The sequence below is a fragment of the Gobio gobio genome (assembly GCF_949357685.1).
Source record: "Gobio gobio genome assembly, chromosome: 25".
Lineage (NCBI taxonomy): Eukaryota > Metazoa > Chordata > Actinopteri > Cypriniformes > Gobionidae > Gobio > Gobio gobio.
In genome coordinates, this window is record NC_137121.1 from 42,599,002 (window position 1) to 42,623,164 (window position 24,163).

Sequence of the window (24,163 nt, forward strand, 5' to 3'; positions counted from 1 at the left end):
ACCTATGACAAAACAGAAAAGAACTGTTTATTTCATTGATATGTTTGTTCTGTTGTATTTATGTACAATGCATGTATACTATGTATATACTGCATTATATATATACAATACTAGTCAAAGGTTTGGACACATCAATGGGAAAGTGGTACTGTACTATATTATACACATAAAGAATATCGGCCGATATATCGATATCAGACATTTTTTACTCCCTAATATCGGTATGTGTATCGGCCCCCAAAAAACCATATCGGACAGACTAAAAAACAGCTAAAAAATGTAAAATATTTACGAATCTTTCATTTTATAAAGATATATGTATAATTTCCCTATAATTAACCCTAACCCTATAACCATTTTGCACAGAATATTAAAATAATAAAACGTAATGGACAGAAATGTGTCAAATGTCAAAAATGTCAATTTTAGTAAAAATATAGCATTAAAGCGACATTTTCATCCGCTGATCCTACACCTACCCATAACCATTCCTCAAAGCCATGTACAGTTAGAAATAAAGGCATAACGGACAGGCAAGTGTAATCACAATCATTTATTTTTTTTGCGAAATGTCGAAAGCTCTACCAAAAGTAGTTCAGATGACGTTGTGCAGTCCCATATAGTTTTGTATGGCAGATTTTAAGTTATTAATCCATGAAAATGTTCATGAGCGTTCGATACCACTGCCATAAAACATGTCGTATCGCTTCTTAAGCGTGAGATATTTCAAATGTTGAATTCATAACAAGTAAAGCACATGATTTGAGTAAACTGCAAAACATGTGTTGATATGACAATTAAACACAATAGAATCCACACATTAATGCCACGACTTTAATATTCATGCATGGGAACTGCTACGTTTCTAGTGCTGTCAGTATTGTACGTTATAATGTGCATGAGCGTTAGTAAATGTACGTGTGGTAGAAGCAGACTTTCCGTATTCTCATGTGTAACAGTAATGCCTGCGAAGGCACAGTTACTAAACATCTGTCAAAACTGAGCCTGAAATCTTCTGTTCTGTGTCTGACAGGCTTGACTCAATCATGTTCAGATTTAGAGAAGATGGAGCGGGAAACCTGATCAGAATTCAGACTCTGAAGGCATTTCTATCAGCATCTCTAAGTTTGACTTATGAGCAGGAAAAGCTCCTGAGAGTTTTCTGGGAGTGGCAGAAGCGTGTATCTTTACTGGCCTGTCCTGTCGCTGAGACCCTATTCATCATCCCCAATCACAGATACCAGCGTCCAGCACAGATGAGTAAACTTCAGCCCTTCCTGCCGCAGGATGTCATTAAACGAATGAGAAGAGAGTACAGGCTTCCATGCTTAGCAGGTTGTGTAAATTGAATCATGTAAATGGGATACATCAATAAATAACATGGAAGGAGCACTAAAGCGTACTGAGTCACTGGATGGCCTTCTGCCAGCAATCAGAAGATAAGGCATATTCTTTTGGCATAGTAATACAATTACTACGGAGGAAAGGACAGGACAAGAATAGAAGCGCTTCAGGTTAGATCAGTGTTGGGAGATGAACCTGGACGATCTCTGAAGCTCACGGCTTTCACCATCAGCAAACGGAGACGCTCGAGCGGTGCAGTTACTTACTGATGTTAACAACTCAACCTGTCAGAACACATGAGACCGTTTCCATTACAGAGATTCACAGCGCTTTCTCTCGTGGTTTCGAATGACACTGGGGCTTGTGGATGCAATGTATGAAAACTTTGAAATTGTAATGTCGCATGTAAGTGATAACAGAAAGCATAAACAATTAAATTCACATTTATTTGTACAGCGCGTTTCACAATTCATATCGCCTCAAAGCAGCTTCACAGGAAATGCATGCGTCTGCATTACAATTTACAACTGTTATCAGAGGAGACTGACTGAAGCATTTCAGAAATATAAGCAATTAGCGGACAATGTTTTAATTTAAGGCAGAAACATGAGCTCACTGAAGTAAAGAATACATGTCAATAAACCTAATGATAAGTTAAAGTCTATTGCATCTGCTTGTGTATTTTAGGAAAGGGTCTATAGTTCATTAGCCAATGATGGTGGCCTTAAGTACTATGTACTTACTGTGTTCATATTGTATTGCAAAACACCTTTGCTGATATTGAGGTGGGATACGGGTAGAGTTAGGGACAGGTGTGGTGGTGTGGGTAAGTTTAAGGGTAGAGTTAGGGACAGGTGTGGTGGTATGGGTAAGTTTAAGGGTAAAGTTAGGGACAGGTGTGGTGGTGTGGGTAAGTTTAAGGGTAGAGTTAGGGACAGGTGTGGTGGTGTGGGTAAGTTTAAGGGTAGAGTTAGGGACAGGTGTGGTGGTATGGGTAAGTTTAAGGGTAGGGTTAGGGACAGGTGTGGTGGTGTGGGTAAGTTTAAGGGTAGGGTTAGGGACAGGTGTGGTGGTGTGGGTAAGTTTAAGGGTAGGGTTAGGGACAGGTGTGGTGGTGTGGGACAGTTTAAGGGTAGGGTTAGGGACAGGTGTGGTGGTGTGGGTAAGTTTAAGGGTAGGGTTAGGGACAGGTGTGGTGGTGTGGGTAAGTTTAAGGGTAGGGTTAGGGACAGGTGTGGTGGTATGGGTAAGTTTAAGGGTAGGGTTAGGGACAGGTGTGGTGGTGTGGGTAAGTTTAAGGGTAGAGTTAGGAACAGGTGTGGTGGTATGGGTAAGTTTAAGGGTAGGGTTAGGGACAGGTGTGGTGGTGTGGGTAAGTTTTAGGGTAGAGTTAGGGACAGGTGTGGTGGTGTGGGTAAGTTTAAGGGTAGAGTAAGGGACAGGTGTGGTGGTGTGGGTAAGTTTAAGGGTAGAGTTAGGGACAGGTGTGGTGGTGTGGGTAAGTTTAAGGGTAGAGTTAGGGACAGGTGTGGTGGTGTGGGTAAGTTTAAGGGTTGGGTTAGGGACAGGTGTGGTGGTGTGGGTAAGTTTAAGGGTAGGGTTAGGGACAGGTGTGGTGGTGTGGGTAAGTTTAAGGGTAAAGTTAGGGACAGGTGTGGTGGTGTGGGTAAGTTTAAGGGTAGAGTTAGGGACAGGTGTGGTGGTGTGGGTAAGTTTAAGGGTAGAGTTAGGGACAGGTGTGGTGGTATGGGTAAGTTTAAGGGCAGGGTTAGGGACAGGTGTGGTGGTGTGGGTAAGTTTAAGGGTAGGGTTAGGGACAGGTGTGGTGGTGTGGGTAAGTTTAAGGGTAGGGTTAGGGACAGGTGTGGTGGTGTGAGTAAGTTTAAGGGTAGAGTTAGGGACAGGTGTGGTGGTGTGGGTAAGTTTAAGGGTAGGGTTAGGGACAGGTGTGGTGGTGTGGGTAAGTTTAAGGGTAGAGTTAGGGACAGGTGTGGTGGTGTGGGTAAGTTTAAGGGTAGGGTTAGGGACAGGTGTGGTGGTGTGGGACAGTTTAAGGGTAGGGTTAGGGACAGGTGTGGTGGTGTGGGTAAGTTTAAGGGTAGGGTTAGGGACAGGTGTGGTGGTGTGGGTAAGTTTAAGGGTAGGGTTAGGGACAGGTGTGGTGGTGTGGGTAAGTTTAAGGGTAGGGTTAGGGACAGGTGTGGTGGTGTGGGTAAGTTTAAGGGTAGGGTTAGGGACAGGTGTGGTGGTGTGGGACAGTTTAAGGGTAGGGTTAGGGACAGGTGTGGTGGTGTGGGTAAGTTTAAGGGTAGAGTTAGGGACAGGTGTGGTGGTGTGGGTAAGTTTAAGGGTGAAGTTAGGGACAGGTGTGGTGGTGTGGGACAGTTTAAGGGTAGGGTTAGGGACAGGTGTGGTGGTGTGGGTAAGTTTAAGGGTAGAGTTAGGGACAGGTGTGGTGGTATGGGTAAGTTTAAGGGTAGGGTTAGGGACAGGTGTGGTGAGATGGGTCAGTTTAAGGGTAGAGTTAGGGACAGGTGTGGTGAGATGGGTCAGTTTAAGGGTAGGGTTAGGGACAGGTGTGGTGGTGTGGGACAATTTAAGGGTAGAGTTAGGGACAGGTGTGGTGGTATGGGTAAGTTTAAGGGTAGAGTTAGGGACAGGTGTGGTGGTATGGGTAAGTTTAAGGGTAGGGTTAGGGACAGGTGTGGTGGTGTGGGTAAGTTTAAGGGTAGGGTTAGGGGCAGGTGTGGTGAGATGGGTCAGTTTAAGGGTAGAGTTAGGGACAGGTGTGGTGAGAGGGGTCAGTTTAAGGGTAGGGTTAGGGACAGGTGTGGTGGTGTGGGTAAGTTTAAGGGTAAAGTTAGGGACAGGTGTGGTGGTGTGGGTAAGTTTAAGGGTAGAGTTAGGGACAGGTGTGGTGGTATGGGTAAGTTTAAGGGTAGGGTTAGGGACAGGTGTGGTGGTGTGGGTAAGTTTAAGGGTAGAGTTAGGGACAGGTGTGGTGGTATGGGTAAGTTTAAGGGTAGGGTTAGGGACAGGTGTGGTGAGATGGGTCAGTTTAAGGGTAGAGTTAGGGACAGGTGTGGTGAGATGGGTCAGTTTAAGGGTAGGGTTAGGGACAGGTGTGGTGGTGTGGGACAATTTAAGGGTAGAGTTAGGGACAGGTGTGGTGGTATGGGTAAGTTTAAGGGTAGAGTTAGGGACAGGTGTGGTGGTATGGGTAAGTTTAAGGGTAGGGTTAGGGACAGGTGTGGTGGTGTGGGTAAGTTTAAGGGTAGGGTTAGGGACAGGTGTGGTGAGATGGGTCAGTTTAAGGGTAGAGTTAGGGACAGGTGTGGTGAGAGGGGTCAGTTTAAGGGTAGGGTTAGGGACAGGTGTGGTGGTGTGAGTAAGTTTAAGGGTAGAGTTAGGGACAGGTGTGGTGGTGTGGGTAAGTTTAAGGGTAGAGTTAGGGACAGGTGTGGTGGTGTGGGTAAGTTTAAGGGTAAAGTTAGGGACAGGTGTGGTGGTAAGGGTAAGTTTAAGGGTAGAGTTAGGGACAGGTGTGGTGGTATGGGTAAGTTTAAGGGTAGAGTTAGGGACAGGTGTGGTGGTATGGGTAAGTTTAAGGGTAGAGTTAGGGACAGGTGTGGTGGTGTGGGTAAGTTTAAGGGTAGGGTTAGGGACAGGTGTGGTGGTGTGGGTAAGTTTAAGGGTAGGGTTAGGGACAGGTGTGGTGGTGTGGGTAAGTTTAAGGGTAGAGTTAGGGACAGGTGTGGTGGTATGGGTAAGTTTAAGGGTAGGGTTAGGGACAGGTGTGGTGGTGTGGGTAAGTTTAAGGGTAGAGTTAGGGACAGGTGTGGTGAGATGGGTAAGTTTAAGGGTAGAGTTAGGGACAGGTGTGGTGGTATGGGTAAGTTTAAGGGTAGAGTTAGGGACAGGTGTGGTGGTATGGGTAAGTTTAAGGGTAGGGTTAGGGACAGGTGTGGTGGTGTGGGTAAGTTTAAGGGTAGAGTTAGGGACAGGTGTGGTGGTGTGGGTAAGTTTAAGGGTAGGGTTAGGGACAGGTGTGGTGGTATGGGTAAGTTTAAGGGTAGAGTTAGGGACAGGTGTGGTGGTATGGGTAAGTTTAAGGGTAGGGTTAGGGACAGGTGTGTTGGTGTGGGTAAGTTTAAGGGTAGAGTTAGGGACAGGTGTGGTGGTGTGGGTAAGTTTAAGGGTAGAGTTAGGGACAGGTGTGGTGGTATGGGTAAGTTTAAGGGTAGGGTTAGGGACAGGTGTGGTGGTGTGGGTAAGTTTAAGGGTAGGGTTAGGGACAGGTGTGGTGTGGTGGTGTGGGTAAGTTTAAGGGTAGGGTTAGGGACAGGTGTGGTGGTGTGGGTAAGTTTAAGGGTAAAGTTAGGGACAGGTGTGGTGGTGTGGGTAAGTTTAAGGGTAGAGTTAGGGACAGGTGTGGTGGTGTGGGTAAGTTTAAGGGTAGAGTTAGGGACAGGTGTGGTGGTGTGGGTAAGTTTAAGGGTAGAGTTAGGGACAGGTGTGGTGGTGTGGGTAAGTTTAAGGGTAAAGTTAGGGACAGGTGTGGTGGTGTGGGTAAGTTTAAGGGTAGAGTTAGGGACAGGTGTGGTGGTGTGGGTAAGTTTAAGGGTAGAGTTAGGGACAGGTGTGGTGGTGTGGGTAAGTTTAAGGGTAGAGTTAGGGACAGGTGTGGTGGTGTGGGTAAGTTTAAGGGTAGGGTTAGGGACAGGTGTGGTGGTGTGGGTAAGTTTAAGGGTAAAGTTAGGGACAGGTGTGGTGGTGTGGGTAAGTTTAAGGGTAGAGTTAGGGACAGGTGTGGTGGTGTGGGTAAGTTTAAGGGTAGGGTTAGGGACAGGTGTGGTGGTGTGGGTAAGTTTAAGGGTAGAGTTAGGGACAGGTGTGGTGGTGTGGGTAAGTTTAAGGGTTGGGTTAGGGACAGGTGTGGTGGTGTGGGTAAGTTTAAGGGTAGGGTTAGGGACAGGTGTGGTGGTGTGGGTAAGTTTAAGGGTAGAGTAAGGGACAGGTGTGGTGGTGTGGGTAAGTTTAAGGGTAGAGTTAGGGACAGGTGTGGTGGTGTGGGTAAGTTTAAGGGTAGAGTTAGGGACAGGTGTGGTGGTGTGGGTAAGTTTAAGGGTTGGGTTAGGGACAGGTGTGGTGGTGTGGGTAAGTTTAAGGGTAGGGTTAGGGACAGGTGTGGTGGTGTGGGTAAGTTTAAGGGTAAAGTTAGGGACAGGTGTGGTGGTGTGGGTAAGTTTAAGGGTAGAGTTAGGGACAGGTGTGGTGGTGTGGGTAAGTTTAAGGGTAGAGTTAGGGACAGGTGTGGTGGTATGGGTAAGTTTAAGGGCAGGGTTAGGGACAGGTGTGGTGGTGTGGGTAAGTTTAAGGGTAGGGTTAGGGACAGGTGTGGTGGTGTGGGTAAGTTTAAGGGTAGGGTTAGGGACAGGTGTGGTGGTGTGAGTAAGTTTAAGGGTAGAGTTAGGGACAGGTGTGGTGGTGTGGGTAAGTTTAAGGGTAGGGTTAGGGACAGGTGTGGTGGTGTGGGTAAGTTTAAGGGTAGAGTTAGGGACAGGTGTGGTGGTGTGGGTAAGTTTAAGGGTAGGGTTAGGGACAGGTGTGGTGGTGTGGGACAGTTTAAGGGTAGGGTTAGGGACAGGTGTGGTGGTGTGGGTAAGTTTAAGGGTAGGGTTAGGGACAGGTGTGGTGGTGTGGGTAAGTTTAAGGGTAGGGTTAAGGACAGGTGTGGTGGTATGGGTAAGTTTAAGGGTAGGGTTAGGGACAGGTGTGGTGGTGTGGGTAAGTTTAAGGGTAGGGTTAGGGACAGGTGTGGTGGTGTGGGACAGTTTAAGGGTAGGGTTAGGGACAGGTGTGGTGGTGTGGGTAAGTTTAAGGGTAGAGTTAGGGACAGGTGTGGTGGTGTGGGTAAGTTTAAGGGTGAAGTTAGGGACAGGTGTGGTGGTGTGGGACAGTTTAAGGGTAGGGTTAGGGACAGGTGTGGTGGTGTGGGTAAGTTTAAGGGTAGAGTTAGGGACAGGTGTGGTGGTATGGGTAAGTTTAAGGGTAGGGTTAGGGACAGGTGTGGTGGTGTGGGTAAGTTTAAGGGTAGGGTTAGGGACAGGTGTGGTGTGGTGGTGTGGGTAAGTTTAAGGGTAGGGTTAGGGACAGGTGTGGTGGTGTGGGTAAGTTTAAGGGTAAAGTTAGGGACAGGTGTGGTGGTGTGGGTAAGTTTAAGGGTAGAGTTAGGGACAGGTGTGGTGGTGTGGGTAAGTTTAAGGGTAGAGTTAGGGACAGGTGTGGTGGTGTGGGTAAGTTTAAGGGTAGAGTTAGGGACAGGTGTGGTGGTGTGGGTAAGTTTAAGGGTAAAGTTAGGGACAGGTGTGGTGGTGTGGGTAAGTTTAAGGGTAGAGTTAGGGACAGGTGTGGTGGTGTGGGTAAGTTTAAGGGTAGAGTTAGGGACAGGTGTGGTGGTGTGGGTAAGTTTAAGGGTAGAGTTAGGGACAGGTGTGGTGGTGTGGGTAAGTTTAAGGGTAGGGTTAGGGACAGGTGTGGTGGTGTGGGTAAGTTTAAGGGTAAAGTTAGGGACAGGTGTGGTGGTGTGGGTAAGTTTAAGGGTAGAGTTAGGGACAGGTGTGGTGGTGTGGGTAAGTTTAAGGGTAGGGTTAGGGACAGGTGTGGTGGTGTGGGTAAGTTTAAGGGTAGAGTTAGGGACAGGTGTGGTGGTGTGGGTAAGTTTAAGGGTTGGGTTAGGGACAGGTGTGGTGGTGTGGGTAAGTTTAAGGGTAGGGTTAGGGACAGGTGTGGTGGTGTGGGTAAGTTTAAGGGTAGAGTAAGGGACAGGTGTGGTGGTGTGGGTAAGTTTAAGGGTAGAGTTAGGGACAGGTGTGGTGGTGTGGGTAAGTTTAAGGGTAGAGTTAGGGACAGGTGTGGTGGTGTGGGTAAGTTTAAGGGTTGGGTTAGGGACAGGTGTGGTGGTGTGGGTAAGTTTAAGGGTAGGGTTAGGGACAGGTGTGGTGGTGTGGGTAAGTTTAAGGGTAAAGTTAGGGACAGGTGTGGTGGTGTGGGTAAGTTTAAGGGTAGAGTTAGGGACAGGTGTGGTGGTGTGGGTAAGTTTAAGGGTAGAGTTAGGGACAGGTGTGGTGGTATGGGTAAGTTTAAGGGCAGGGTTAGGGACAGGTGTGGTGGTGTGGGTAAGTTTAAGGGTAGGGTTAGGGACAGGTGTGGTGGTGTGGGTAAGTTTAAGGGTAGGGTTAGGGACAGGTGTGGTGGTGTGAGTAAGTTTAAGGGTAGAGTTAGGGACAGGTGTGGTGGTGTGGGTAAGTTTAAGGGTAGGGTTAGGGACAGGTGTGGTGGTGTGGGTAAGTTTAAGGGTAGAGTTAGGGACAGGTGTGGTGGTGTGGGTAAGTTTAAGGGTAGGGTTAGGGACAGGTGTGGTGGTGTGGGACAGTTTAAGGGTAGGGTTAGGGACAGGTGTGGTGGTGTGGGTAAGTTTAAGGGTAGGGTTAGGGACAGGTGTGGTGGTGTGGGTAAGTTTAAGGGTAGGGTTAAGGACAGGTGTGGTGGTATGGGTAAGTTTAAGGGTAGGGTTAGGGACAGGTGTGGTGGTGTGGGTAAGTTTAAGGGTAGGGTTAGGGACAGGTGTGGTGGTGTGGGACAGTTTAAGGGTAGGGTTAGGGACAGGTGTGGTGGTGTGGGTAAGTTTAAGGGTAGAGTTAGGGACAGGTGTGGTGGTGTGGGTAAGTTTAAGGGTGAAGTTAGGGACAGGTGTGGTGGTGTGGGACAGTTTAAGGGTAGGGTTAGGGACAGGTGTGGTGGTGTGGGTAAGTTTAAGGGTAGAGTTAGGGACAGGTGTGGTGGTATGGGTAAGTTTAAGGGTAGGGTTAGGGACAGGTGTGGTGAGATGGGTCAGTTTAAGGGTAGAGTTAGGGACAGGTGTGGTGAGATGGGTCAGTTTAAGGGTAGGGTTAGGGACAGGTGTGGTGGTGTGGGACAATTTAAGGGTAGAGTTAGGGACAGGTGTGGTGGTATGGGTAAGTTTAAGGGTAGAGTTAGGGACAGGTGTGGTGGTATGGGTAAGTTTAAGGGTAGGGTTAGGGACAGGTGTGGTGGTGTGGGTAAGTTTAAGGGTAGGGTTAGGGGCAGGTGTGGTGAGATGGGTCAGTTTAAGGGTAGAGTTAGGGACAGGTGTGGTGAGAGGGGTCAGTTTAAGGGTAGGGTTAGGGACAGGTGTGGTGGTGTGGGTAAGTTTAAGGGTAAAGTTAGGGACAGGTGTGGTGGTGTGGGTAAGTTTAAGGGTAGAGTTAGGGACAGGTGTGGTGGTATGGGTAAGTTTAAGGGTAGGGTTAGGGACAGGTGTGGTGGTGTGGGTAAGTTTAAGGGTAGAGTTAGGGACAGGTGTGGTGGTATGGGTAAGTTTAAGGGTAGGGTTAGGGACAGGTGTGGTGAGATGGGTCAGTTTAAGGGTAGAGTTAGGGACAGGTGTGGTGAGATGGGTCAGTTTAAGGGTAGGGTTAGGGACAGGTGTGGTGGTGTGGGACAATTTAAGGGTAGAGTTAGGGACAGGTGTGGTGGTATGGGTAAGTTTAAGGGTAGAGTTAGGGACAGGTGTGGTGGTATGGGTAAGTTTAAGGGTAGGGTTAGGGACAGGTGTGGTGGTGTGGGTAAGTTTAAGGGTAGGGTTAGGGACAGGTGTGGTGAGATGGGTCAGTTTAAGGGTAGAGTTAGGGACAGGTGTGGTGAGAGGGGTCAGTTTAAGGGTAGGGTTAGGGACAGGTGTGGTGGTGTGAGTAAGTTTAAGGGTAGAGTTAGGGACAGGTGTGGTGGTGTGGGTAAGTTTAAGGGTAGAGTTAGGGACAGGTGTGGTGGTGTGGGTAAGTTTAAGGGTAAAGTTAGGGACAGGTGTGGTGGTATGGGTAAGTTTAAGGGTAGAGTTAGGGACAGGTGTGGTGGTATGGGTAAGTTTAAGGGTAGAGTTAGGGACAGGTGTGGTGGTATGGGTAAGTTTAAGGGTAGAGTTAGGGACAGGTGTGGTGGTGTGGGTATTAATTAATTAGTTACATTTATATAGCGCTTTTCTAGGCACTCAAAGCGCTTTACATATAGAAGGGGGAATCTCCTCAACCACCACCAATGTGCAGCATCCACCTGGATGATGCGACGGCAGCCATATTGCGCCAGAACGCCCACCACACACCAGCTGATTGGTGGAGAGGAGACAGAGTGATGAAGCCAATCTGTATATGGGGATGATTAGGAGGCCATGATGGAGAGGGGCCAATGGGCAAATTTGGCCAGGATGCCGGGGTTACACCCCTACTCTTTATCGAAGGACATCCTGGGATTTTTAATGACCACAGAGAGTCAGGACCTCGGTTTAACGTCTCATCTGAAGGACGGTGCTTGTTACAGTATAGTGTCCCAATCACTATACTGGGGTGTTAGGACCCACACAGACCACAGGGTGAGCACCCCCTGCTGGCCTCACTAACACTTCTACCAGCAGCTACCTGGTTTTTCCCAGTTGGTCTCCCATCCAGGTACTAACCAGGCTCAGCCCTGCTTAGCTACAGTGGGAAACCAGTCTTGGGCGTCAGGGTGATATGGCTGCTGGGTAAGTTTAAGGGTAGGGTTAGGGACAGGTGTGGTGGTGTGGGTAAGTTTAAGGGTAGGGTTAGGGACAGGTGTGGTGGTGTGGGTAAGTTTAAGGGTAGAGTTAGGGACAGGTGTGGTGGTATGGGTAAGTTTAAGGGTAGGGTTAGGGACAGGTGTGGTGGTGTGGGTAAGTTTAAGGGTAGAGTTAGGGACAGGTGTGGTGAGATGGGTAAGTTTAAGGGTAGAGTTAGGGACAGGTGTGGTGGTATGGGTAAGTTTAAGGGTAGAGTTAGGGACAGGTGTGGTGGTATGGGTAAGTTTAAGGGTAGGGCTAGGGACAGGTGTGGTGGTGTGGGTAAGTTTAAGGGTAGAGTTAGGGACAGGTGTGGTGGTGTGGGTAAGTTTAAGGGTAGGGTTAGGGACAGGTGTGGTGGTATGGGTAAGTTTAAGGGTAGAGTTAGGGACAGGTGTGGTGGTATGGGTAAGTTTAAGGGTAGGGTTAGGGACAGGTGTGTTGGTGTGGGTAAGTTTAAGGGTAGAGTTAGGGACAGGTGTGGTGGTGTGGGTAAGTTTAAGGGTAGAGTTAGGGACAGGTGTGGTGGTATGGGTAAGTTTAAGGGTAGGGTTAGGGACAGGTGTGGTGGTGTGGGTAAGTTTAAGGGTAGGGTTAGGGACAGGTGTGGTGTGGTGGTGTGGGTAAGTTTAAGGGTAGGGTTAGGGACAGGTGTGGTGGTGTGGGTAAGTTTAAGGGTAAAGTTAGGGACAGGTGTGGTGGTGTGGGTAAGTTTAGGGGTAGAGTTAGGGACAGGTGTGGTGGTGTGGGTAAGTTTAAGGGTAGAGTTAGGGACAGGTGTGGTGGTGTGGGTAAGTTTAAGGGTAGAGTTAGGGACAGGTGTGGTGGTGTGGGTAAGTTTAAGGGTAAAGTTAGGGACAGGTGTGGTGGTGTGGGTAAGTTTAAGGGTAGAGTTAGGGACAGGTGTGGTGGTGTGGGTAAGTTTAAGGGTAGAGTTAGGGACAGGTGTGGTGGTGTGGGTAAGTTTAAGGGTAGAGTTAGGGACAGGTGTGGTGGTGTGGGTAAGTTTAAGGGTAGGGTTAGGGACAGGTGTGGTGGTGTGGGTAATTTTAAGGGTAAAGTTAGGGACAGGTGTGGTGGTGTGGGTAAGTTTAAGGGTAGAGTTAGGGACAGGTGTGGTGGTGTGGGTAAGTTTAAGGGTAGGGTTAGGGACAGGTGTGGTGGTGTGGGTAAGTTTAAGGGTAAAGTTAGGGACAGGTGTGGTGGTGTGGGTAAGTTTAAGGGTAGAGTTAGGGACAGGTGTGGTGGTGTGGGTAAGTTTAAGGGTAAAGTTAGGGACAGGTGTGGTGGTGTGGGTAAGTTTAAGGGTAAAGTTAGGGACAGGTGTGGTGGTGTGGGTAAGTTTAAGGGTAGAGTTAGGGACAGGTGTGGTGGTGTGGGTAAGTTTAAGGGTAAAGTTAGGGACAGGTGTGGTGGTGTGGGTAAGTTTAAGGGTAGAGTTAGGGACAGGTGTGGTGGTATGGGTAAGTTTAAGGGTAGGGTTAGGGACAGGTGTGGTGGTGTGGGTAAGTTTAAGGGTAGAGTTAGGGACAGGTGTGGTGGTATGGGTAAGTTTAAGGGTAGGGTTAGGGACAGGTGTGGTGAGATGGGTCAGTTTAAGGGTAGGGTTAGGGACAGGTGTGGTGAGATGGGTCAGTTTAAGGGTAGGGTTAGGGACAGGTGTGGTGGTGTGGGACAATTTAAGGGTAGAGTTAGGGACAGGTGTGGTGGTGTGGGACAATTTAAGGGTAGAGTTAGGGACAGGTGTGGTGGTATGGGTAAGTTTAAGGGTAGAGTTAGGTACAGGTGTGGTGAGAGGGGTCAGTTTAAGGGTAGGGTTAGGGACAGGTGTGGTGGTGTGAGTAAGTTTAAGGGTAGAGTTAGGGACAGGTGTGGTGGTGTGGGTAAGTTTAAGGGTAGAGTTAGGGACAGGTGTGGTGGTGTGGGTAAGTTTAAGGGTAAAGTTAGGGACAGGTGTGGTGGTATGGGTAAGTTTAAGGGTAGAGTTAGGGACAGGTGTGGTGAGATGGGTCAGTTTAAGGGTAGAGTTAGGGACAGGTGTGGTGAGAGGGGTCAGTTTAAGGGTAGGGTTAGGGACAGGTGTGGTGGTGTGAGTAAGTTTAAGGGTAGAGTTAGGGACAGGTGTGGTGGTGTGGGTAAGTTTAAGGGTAGAGTTAGGGACAGGTGTGGTGGTGTGGGTAAGTTTAAGGGTAAAGTTAGGGACAGGTGTGGTGGTATGGGTAAGTTTAAGGGTAGAGTTAGGGACAGGTGTGGTGGTATGGGTAAGTTTAAGGGTAGAGTTAGGGACAGGTGTGGTGGTATGGGTAAGTTTAAGGGTAGAGTTAGGGACAGGTGTGGTGGTGTGGGTAAGTTTAAGGGTAGGGTTAGGGACAGGTGTGGTGGTGTGGGTAAGTTTAAGGGTAGGGTTAGGGATAGGTGTGGTGGTGTGGGTAAGTTTAAGGGTAGAGTTAGGGACAGGTGTGGTTGTATGGGTAAGTTTAAGGGTAGGGTTAGGGACAGGTGTGGTGGTGTGGGTAAGTTTAAGGGTAGAGTTAGGGACAGGTGTGGTGAGATGGGTAAGTTTAAGGGTAGAGTTAGGGACAGGTGTGGTGGTATGGGTAAGTTTAAGGGTAGAGTTAGGGACAGGTGTGGTGGTATGGGTAAGTTTAAGGGTAGGGTTAGGGACAGGTGTGGTGGTGTGGGTAAGTTTAAGGGTAGAGTTAGGGACAGGTGTGGTGGTGTGGGTAAGTTTAAGGGTAGGGTTAGGGACAGGTGTGGTGGTATGGGTAAGTTTAAGGGTAGAGTTAGGGACAGGTGTGGTGGTATGGGTAAGTTTAAGGGTAGGGTTAGGGACAGGTGTGTTGGTGTGGGTAAGTTTAAGGGTAGAGTTAGGGACAGGTGTGGTGGTGTGGGTAAGTTTAAGGGTAGAGTTAGGGACAGGTGTGGTGGTATGGGTAAGTTTAAGGGTAGGGTTAGGGACAGGTGTGGTGGTGTGGGTAAGTTTAAGGGTAGGGTTAGGGACAGGTGTGGTGTTGTGGGTAAGTTTAAGGGTAGGGTTAGGGACAGGTGTGGTGGTGTGGGTAAGTTTAAGGGTAAAGTTAGGGACAGGTGTGGTGGTGTGGGTAAGTTTAAGGGTAGAGTTAGGGACAGGTGTGGTGGTGTGGGTAAGTTTAAGGGTAGAGTTAGGAACAGGTGTGGTGGTATGGGTAAGTTTAAGGGTAGAGTTAGGGACAGGTGTGGTGGTATGGGTAAGTTTAAGGGTAAAGTTAGGGACAGGTGTGGTGGTATGGGTAAGTTTAAGGGTAGAGTTAGGGACAGGTGTGGTGGTGTGGGTAAGTTTAAGGGTAAAGTTAGGGACAGGTGTGGTGGTATGGGTAAGTTTAAGGGTAGAGTTAGGGACAGGTGTGGTGGTGTGTGTAAGTTTAAGGGTAGAGTTAGGGACAGGTGTGGTGGTATGGGTAAGTTTAAGGGTAGAGTTAGGGACAGGTGTGGTGGTGTGGGTAAGTTTAAGGGTAAAGTTAGGGACAGGTGTGGTGGTGTGGGTAAGTTTAAGGGTAGAGTTAGGGACAGGTGTGGTGGTGTGGGTAAGTTTAAGGGTAGAGTTAGGGACAGGTGTGGTGGTGTGGGTAAGTTTAAGGGTAGGGTTAGGGACAGGTGTGGTGGTGTGGGTAAGTTTAAGGGTAGAGTTAGGGACAGGTGTGGTGGTGTGGGTAAGTTTAAGGGTAAAGTTAGGGACAGGTGTGGTGGTGTGGGTAAGTTTAAGGGTAGAGTTTGGTGTAAGGGAAGTGTCAACAGTGTAATTACAAATGTAACTACATAAATTAATCACAGACGTAATTACATGCAGGTATTTTTTAAAATGTAAGTACAATGTAAAAACATGTATGTACACAATAAGTGCATTGTATCAAATGATTAATTAAAATGTTAGTACATAGTAGTTAAGGCCACCTAATATAAAGTGGGTCCTAATTTAAATATATACATTTATATAAATAGCAACATTTACATAAAATTCACTTTAATGATGATTACATTCAATTTCATTCATGGTTTAATGGAAGATTGCTGCCATCTACTGGAAAACAAACACTTTTACTAATAAAATCATATGTAATTTGAAGTACATCCACTAGATGGCAGTAGAGGCTCAGTGATGGCATGAGCGGCTGAGGCCCTGTCCTAAATGGCACACTCCATGTGCACTGTCGGTCTTGTGGACTTACAATGGCCGTTGCGTGTGTGTCCGTTAAGTCCATGAGACCGCAGGGTGTCCCATTGGTCATTTTAGGTCTCAGAAGGGTGCTTGAGGTCGATATGCACCCTCGATGCGCACTTCTGCGGACTCAGAGGAAGACCGTGAGGGTTTAGGGTGCCATTTGGGACAGGGCCCGAGTGTGTTTGTGGTGTGGGTCTTGTGACAAGGGTTAGGGTCAGAGAAAGAGAAATCCATCAAATGAACTAAGTCCATTCCAGGTAATGCACTGACCTATGCTCCACTGGCCAGCACTCCACAGATACATCAAACACCACATGAACATTGACTAAGAAAGCCAGCACCACCCTGAAGAGAGGGTTCGGGTTCGGGTGGCACGATGGTGTAAGACGTTCCTCCTCCTCCTGCTTGAAGACTGTGTTAGCAGTGGTCAGTGTGACCTCGGCTGTGGTCAGAGCTCTTCATCATGTGAATGTTGTGTTTGCAGGTGCTATGTTGAGGTGAGGAGCACAGAATGGCCACGCCGCAGTCCTCCAGACAGAGCAGCTACTCCTCCATCTCTGGACAGATGTAAGGGACATTCATTACCTATCATCATTCTCTTATTATAAGGGTAGCACTTTATAAGAACTTTCATTCGTATGAGATAATGTGCTTTTTAATGTTTACTGACGAACTTATTAAACATTGCATAATAAGCAGTCAATATTTAATAAGAATTGAAATGCTTACAAATGTCATGTTTTTGCAGAACCCCATCTAAAGTTGCAACTATTCATCATCTGTAAATGTTTATAATCGTTTAGTAATCATTTAGTAGCTTTATGTGTGTTTGTGTAAAGGGTGGTGGTTAAGTTTAACGCTTACTAAACACATAACAATACATAATGCTAATGTGGGTGCAGAACATGTTTACACTTACTGTACTCTATATTTTAACAATCAGACATCAACAGGCAATCCTAACTATTATTATTATTATTTATTTTTGATGTAAGTACATTGATAAAGAGCAGATCAGAGTGTTAATACTGCTTTACTCATTTGTTCCTGTGCAGTTATTCATCACAGTGTTGTAAAGTGTTAGCAACAGCAGACACACAAGCAGACAGTCAGTGTGTGTGTGTGTGTGTGTGTGTGTGTGTGTGTGTGTGTGTGTGTGTGTGTGTGTGTGTGTGTGTGTGTGTGTTTGTGTCAGTCATCTAACTCTCTCAGAACATGGCCAGAACACAAACACTTCTGACCTGTTTCTTGTTTTTGTAGATGACCTGCCATATCAAAGAAAAAGAAAATACACGAAAACACGTCGCTGCCAGAAGTTTTTGCCCAAACTTCAAAGGCCTGTTTAAATTATTAAAAATAGAGGCTTATCTTAACTTTAAGGTTTGAATCTTTTAAACTTTTATCATGTAAAGCATGTTATATGCATGTGTGTTTGGGAGAGAGGGGAACACGGTCGTATTCGCAGCAGATATGTGCTGTCCATCATTAATCAAAGCACGAGACAGACAGGGGTCGGAGGAGAACACCGGAAACGTGACAGAATGGACCATATTTGTGTGTATTTGCCCTACACGAGCCGTGGTTCAGCTGCTTCCGCTCACCATACACACTGCTTGCGCGTGCGGTGTGAAACCGGCGTCAGGTGTGGCAAAATGGCTCAATAGCGCCACATACAAAATTCCATTTAAGGGCTGTTCGCTCTACATTTCACGTACGAGTATGTTATTCAGTACACACGTTTAACAGCCCAATACCTGCAAAACTCTCTGAGCAAAATCTGAAGCCCAACAGGAAGTGAGATATTTCGAATTTTTGTCATTTCCAGGCGTTGTACTTTAACAAACTCCTCCTAGAGATTTAATCAGATCAACATCATGTTTGGTCAGTCTAATCTAAAGGCCTTGGTGATGTTAAATTACGAAGATTTTGTTTATTATGTATTTGTATTGCGCTGTGCTCACTCTCATAGGCTATTGAGTGAATAAAAGATAAAAAATCGACCCCATTTGAGCTGTAACGCCGTCTCCCTGTGTCTTGAACAGCGCGTGTGTGTGTGTGTGTGTGTGTGTGTGTGTGTAGCTGAAGACAGCAGGCCCTGGGGTTTATCGGCTGGCCGCTCCAGCAGACAGCAGGTGGAGGAGCGCAGCGTGTTGTGCTGCTCATTCATGTTTGCCTTGCACCCCTGATGAACAATTAGCATTGCACACGCCAGCGCTCATCCGAGCTCCACCGATCCTCCATCTGCTCACACACACACACACACACACACACACACACACACACACACACACACACACACACACACACACACACACACACACACACACACACACACACACACACACACACACACACACACACACACACACACACACATACCTGCGCTAGAAGCACAGAGAGCAGGGCATCGCGGCTCCTCTCATCTGTGACTCTACGGCAGGCCCAAACTTCAGCATGAATAATACAGGGCGTCCCAAACTATCTTCCGTCTGACCAGCGAGTGAAGAAACTGACGTGACGTTTCTCCATATGCATCATCTCTTTATTCCAAGAGACGCTCCATCTCTGATGGTAAATATAGACACAATGCCTGACAAGATCAGCTGAATAATTGATGTCTGTTGGGTAGGAGCGCACGCTTTAATGGCCCTGTTTGTAGGTGTACGGTGACATAATGTGCAAATATTCCCCAATGCACGTCTTCACAGAGAGGAGTGTCACACACACACACACACACACACACTTCTGAGGGTATAATCTATATAGAATCAGATCTTCTCCGATTAAAACACGCTTCGTTACGGCAGGAGTTGCTAGAGAGGAAGAGTGGTAATATTAGCATCAAGTGTGTGTTTTTGTGTGATTATCTGGAGGCATCGCAGCTGGGATGTGTGTGTGTGTGTTTACTCTGTAGATGACTGCGACCTCACTGTACGCGGGAATAAAAGCTGCGCTCTCTGACCCATCGATGGCTGGAAAAGTAAATATTTGTGCTGGAGAGCAGCTTTTCCTCCGCATTCATTCAAACAAACCCATTATCATGATGATCCGCTCACAGGAGGCCTTTCCCGCTGAAGTTGTTTGTGCCGCTAGTAATACGCTGTCATAATGTCACATATTTACACACTTCTGCACAGAGACAATCACAGTTCGGAGTGTATCAAAATAACAACACATGTTAGATATAATTCTTCTCATTAGCCTATCATGAGAGTGTGTGAATATCTGCTGACGTCCTCACACACAAACATGTTTCTGCCATCAGTGGAAATACACACCAATTTTACTTTGCAATTTGGTCTTTCGTTGACACACACACACACACACACACACACACACACACACACACACACACACACACACACACACACACACACACACACACACACACACACACACACACACACACACACACACACACACACACACACACACACACACACACACACACACACACACACACACACACACACACACACTCACTCACACACACAGTGATCTAATGAGAGTCTCAGCTCAGAACAAGAAACATCACATCACGACCCGTCACAGCCACTGTGTGTGTGTGTGTGTGTGTGTGCATGTGGTTATGTTTTTGTGAAATATCAGGACACAAATGTGTATAATGACATGGGTATTACAAGAAGAGGGTGAAATATGAGGACGTTCCCCATGTCCTCACTTTTCAAAATGCTTATAAATCACACAGAATGAGTTTTTTTTTCACAGAAAGTGAACTGCACAGTCTCCTGTGAGGGGTAGTGACAGTGTGTGTGTGTGTGTGTGTGTGTGTGTGTGTGTGATGGGTAGGTTTAGGGGCAGGGGCAGTGTGTGTGTGTGTGTGTGTGTGTGTGTGTGTGTGTGTGTGTGTGTGTGTGTGTGTGTGTGTGTGTGTGTGTGTGTGTGTGTGTGTGATGGGTAGGTTTAGGGGCAGGGGCAGTGTGTGTGTGTGTGTGTGTGTGTGTGTGTGTGTGTGTGTGTGTGTGTGTGATGGGTAGGTTTAGGGGCAGGGGCAGTGTAAGAGGATAGAAAATACGGTTTGTACGGTATAAAAACCATTACGCCTATGGAATGTTCTCACATTTCACAAAAACAAACGTGAACAAACGTGTGTGTGTGTGTGTGTGTGTGTGTGTGTGTGTGTGTGTGTGTGTGTGTGTGTGCGTGTGTGTGTGCATCCCAAACGCTCACATTTACTGCACTTTTTTCCTCTACTATTATTTTTAATGAATATGTGTAAATATATCAGCGTGATCTGACCTCTGATCTGACCTCTGCTCTGACCACTGCTCATAATGAAGCAGTCAGGGCGTTACAGCTGGGGTGTGTGTGTGTGTGTGTGTGTGTGTGTGTGTGTTCTCTTATTGTGAGGTAATCATTATCGTGGCCTACTGTGTCCCCTCCACTTAATTTAATTGGTACATCGACTTACTGGTGTATGTTAATGAGTAAATCATTTATATAAATAGAAAATAAAATAGGACCCAAAACTGATCCATGGGCATCCCCCAAGGATCAGTGTTGGGTCCTATTTTATTTTCCATTTATATAAATAATTTAGGTGTGAATCTTAATCAAGCAAAGGCTCATTTTTACGCAGATGACACTATTTTGTACACCTCTGCTATGTCATTGAAGGAAGCAATTCATCTTTTCCAGTCTGCCTTTAGTCAGGTACAAAAATCTCTGGATTAAAGTTGGTATTAAATGCTACGTTCACATTCTCCTATCGATTTCACTATTTGTGGTACTCCAGTAGAGAGAGTGACTTCCTACTAATATAGGTATTTGGTTGGATGATAAATTGTCTTTTTTGGGTCCATATTGAGAACCTTTAAAAAACTTTAAAAAAAGTTAGGTTTTTATTTTAGATTAAAGAAGTGCTTTCCTTACTCAGCAAGGAAAAGGTTGGTGCAGAGCACATTCGTATCAGTTTTGGATTATGGTGACCTAATTTATATGCACTCTACTTCATTTTTATTACAAAAACTAGATGGACTATATCACTCAGCCTTGCGTTTCCTTACAGGGGCAGCAGCCGGGACTCAGCACTGCACTCGGTATGAAACTGGACAATGCTCCTCCCTCTCCCTCAGAAGGAAATCCCATTTATTGATTTTTATTGCTAAAGCACTAATGGGTAAATTTTCCTTGCACATTACTATGTAATGACCTGTTAATGTAACCGGTCCTACACGCCCCGCTCCGAGCGGGACTCAAACCATGGTCTCTGGTGTGGGAGGCGAGCGTGCTAACAAGAAGACCCCAGTTTGAATCCTGGAGCGACCCGTTACATAAACGATTCGATTTTGAGGTTTGCACCACATGAGCCATATGTGTGTATTTCTGATAGTAAACGTGCTCCTCCGGTACAGCAGTGCTCTCGTGATGATGTGAAGAGTCTCTGAAACACCATAAAAGAGCTCAAAGATGGCACGGTTACTTCAGCAGGTGTGTTTTATCTCACGTTTAAACGTTAGGTTAGGTTTAGTGTAGGTGTAGTGTACGTTATTTCCAGAAGCTATAGAGCATTAATATTTTAGCGCCACTCATTTCTGAACCGCAAACACCCAGCATGAGGAAATGTTGCCAGATAAACGCTCATCTGTTTCTGGACATGCTTTTATCCACACATGACCAGTGTGTGTCCGTACAGAAGTGTGTGCTATGCCCTGATGTGGTGGTGTGTGTGTGTCCGTACAGAAGTGTGTGCCATGCCCTGATGTGGTGGTGTGTGTGTGTCCGTACAGAAGTGTGTGCTATGCCCTGATGTGGTGGTGTGTGTGTGTCCGTACAGAAGTGTGTGCTATGCCCTGATGTGGTGGTGTGTGTGTGTCCGTACAGAAGTGTGTGCTATGCCCTGATGTGGTGGTGTGTGTGTGTTCGTACAGAAGTGTGTGCTATGCCCTGATGTGGTGGTGTGTGTGTGTCCGTACAGAAGTGTGTGCTATGCCCTGATGTGGTGGTGTGTGTGTGTCCGTACAGAAGTGTGTGCTATGCCCTGATGTGGTGGTGTGTGTGTGTCCATACAGAAGTGTGTGCTATGCCCTGATGTGGTGGTGTGTGTGTGTCCGTACAGAAGTGTGTGCTATGCCCTGATGTGTTGGTGTGTGTGTCCGTACAGAAGTGTGTGCTATGCCCTGATGTGGTGGTGTGTGTGTGTCCGTACAGAAGTGTGTGCTATGCCCTGATGTGGTGGTGTGTGTGTGTCCGTACAGAAGTGTGTGCTATGCCCTGATGTGGTGGTGTGTGTGTGTCCGTACAGAAGTGTGTGCTATGCCCTGATGTGGTGGTGTGTGTGTGTTCGTACAGAAGTGTGTGCTATGCCCTGATGTGGTGGTGTGTGTGTGTCCGTACAGAAGTGTGTGCTATGCCCTGATGTGGTGGTGTGTGTGTGTCCGTACAGAAGTGTGTGCTATGCCCTGATGTGGTGGTGTGTGTGTGTCCATACAGAAGTGTGTGCTATGCCCTGATGTGGTGGTGTGTGTGTGTCCGTACAGAAGTGTGTGCTATGCCCTGATGTGTTGGTGTGTGTGTCCGTACAGAAGTGTGTGCTATGCCCTGATGTGGTGGTGTGTGTGTGTCCGTACAGAAGTGTGTGCTATGCCCTGATGTGGTGGTGTGTGTGTGTCCGTTCAGAAGTGTGTGCTATGCCCTGATGTGGTGGTGTGTGTGTGTCCGTACAGAAGTGTGTGCTATGCCCTGATGTGGTGGTGTGTGTGTGTCCGTTCAGAAGTGTGTGCCATGCCCTGATGTGGTGGTGTGTGTGTGTCCGTACAGAAGTGTGTGCTATGCCCTGATGTGGTGGTGTGTGTGTGTCCGTTCAGAAGTGTGTGCTATGCCCTGATGTGGTGGTGTGTGTGTGTCCGTACAGAAGTGTGTGCCATGCCCTGATGTGGTGGTGTGTGTGTGTCCGTACAGAAGTGTGTGCTATGCCCTGATGTGGTGGTGTGTGTGTGTGTCCGTACAGAAGTGTGTGCTATGCCCTGATGTGGTGGTGTGTGTGTGTCCGTTCAGAAGTGTGTGCTATGCCCTGATGTGGTGGTGTGTGTGTGTCCGTACAGAAGTGTGTGCTATGCCCTGATGTGGTGGTGTGTGTGTGTCCGTTCAGAAGTGTGTGCTATGCCCTGATGTGGTGGTGTGTGTGTGTCCGTACAGAAGTGTGTGCTATGCCCTGATGTGGTGGTGTGTGTGTGTCCGTTCAGAAGTGTGTGCCATGCCCTGATGTGGTGGTGTGTGTGTGTCCGTACAGAAGTGTGTGCTATGCCCTGATGTGGTGGTGTGTGTGTGTCCGTTCAGAAGTGTGTGCTATGCCCTGATGTGGTGGTGTGTGTGTATCCGTACAGAAGTGTGTGCTATGCCCTGATGTGGTGGTGTGTGTGTGTCCGTACAGAAGTGTGTGCTATGCCCTGATGTGGTGGTGTGTGTGTATCCGTACAGAAGTGTGTGCTATGCCCTGATGTGGTGGTGTGTGTGTGTCCGTACAGAAGGATGCACACCATACAGGTGGACTCCGTGCAGCGCTGGATGGAGGACTTGCGGCACATGACGGAGGTGGAGTGCATGTGCGTCCTGCAGTCCAAACCCATCGGCGTGGATGAAGACGCTCCGGGTGAGCTGATCGTGTCGGCCGTGGGTGAGCACGTGACCCGTGATAACCTGCAGACGCTGCTGAAGAGGGCGCTGGTGGTCAGCACGGAGCTGGGGAAGATGTTCCAGCGGCTGGAGAAGCGGCGCTGGCAGCGGGTCCACAGCACGGCCGTCAGGGTCAACTGCCACGTGCGCTCGCTCATCCAGGAGTACAGCGCGGCCAGGAGCGCTCCCGCAGACATGCAGAAGGTGCCATACCATCTCCAGACATTAGGGGCCAGATTTACTAAACAGGGAAGATTAGCGTGAGAGCGCAATTCCAAAAAGCGGCAAGAACACAGACGACCATAATGACCTACCTGTTAAGACGAGCGTTAAATAATGGCACCTGTAAATTGACGAGCTATAGTAAGAGGGTTTGCTCTGGAGTAGGCTGTTAGTAAATCTGGCCCAGAGGCTTTAATCACAAATGTAACATATTTGACTATGATGTTGTATGTGCTCATCTCTCATGGCAGTATGAGAAGTCTCTGCTGGAGAAGTGCATGGAGCTCAACGTCATCACTGAGAGGTGAAGAACCCACGGCATTGCACACCTTCATCATCATCATCATCATCACCATCTTAAAGATCAGATCACCTTTACATCTTTCATCGCTTACTCCTCAGGTGTCTTCATACTGAGGACGAATACTTCCTCAAATCCATGAAGGAGGCCATTCACGAGATCCTGACTGACGTCAGCGACTCCTTCAGCCACATGATTGACATGGCCCTGGCCAATGAGATTCAGGTAAGAGTGGCCTTCCACACATGATCTTCATTGAGCAGTGTTGGGGAAAGTTACTTTGAAAAGAAATGCATTACAATATTGCGTTACTCCCTTTAAAAAGTAACTAATTGAGTTACTTCGTTACTTTTTAAGAAAAGTAATGCGTTACGTTACTTTTGCGTTACTTTTTTTCACCTGGGCTGGGCTTGTTTTTGTTTTTTTTTATAACAGAAAAAGTTATATTTTTGTGCAACGGTAAAGACCTCTTCATACCGAAATTGAAATAATAAGCCCCAGGCTGAGGTAAAATTCCCTCATGAACACTAGAGGGCGCAGCTCCATTCTGAATAATGGTAGAATAGGATGCAGGAGAAAAAAGTTTTACCAATAAAAACAAAAAATCTAGTCATTTTCATCATCAAAGGTCAGCAGCAAGACATTGGTCAATTAAATATAAAGGTAGATTAAATGCATAAAATAGTTGTTTTATTTAACATTTAATTATTGGAGGTTTGCATAGTACTCTGATTTTGCATTTGACTGATTTTCTTTATTTTGAGGAGGACAGAATCTTTATTGTGCAAGTGAGATAAATAAATGCTCACAT

The 24,163-nt window shown here is 47.2% G+C and overlaps 1 protein-coding gene across 1 annotated transcript in view; it reads left to right on the plus strand.

Moving 5' to 3' along the window:
• insc (INSC spindle orientation adaptor protein) overlaps positions 1–24,163 on the plus strand; it is a 75,623-nt gene that overhangs the window by 14,743 nt on the left and 36,717 nt on the right. The window contains exons 2-5 of the mRNA XM_079809104.1: positions 15,679–15,761; positions 22,682–23,033; positions 23,303–23,355; positions 23,454–23,577. Of these exons, the coding sequence (XP_079665230.1) occupies positions 15,706–15,761; positions 22,682–23,033; positions 23,303–23,355; positions 23,454–23,577 (585 nt within the window). The 5' untranslated portion in view covers positions 15,679–15,705. The remainder of the gene's footprint in view (positions 1–15,678; positions 15,762–22,681; positions 23,034–23,302; positions 23,356–23,453; positions 23,578–24,163) is intronic.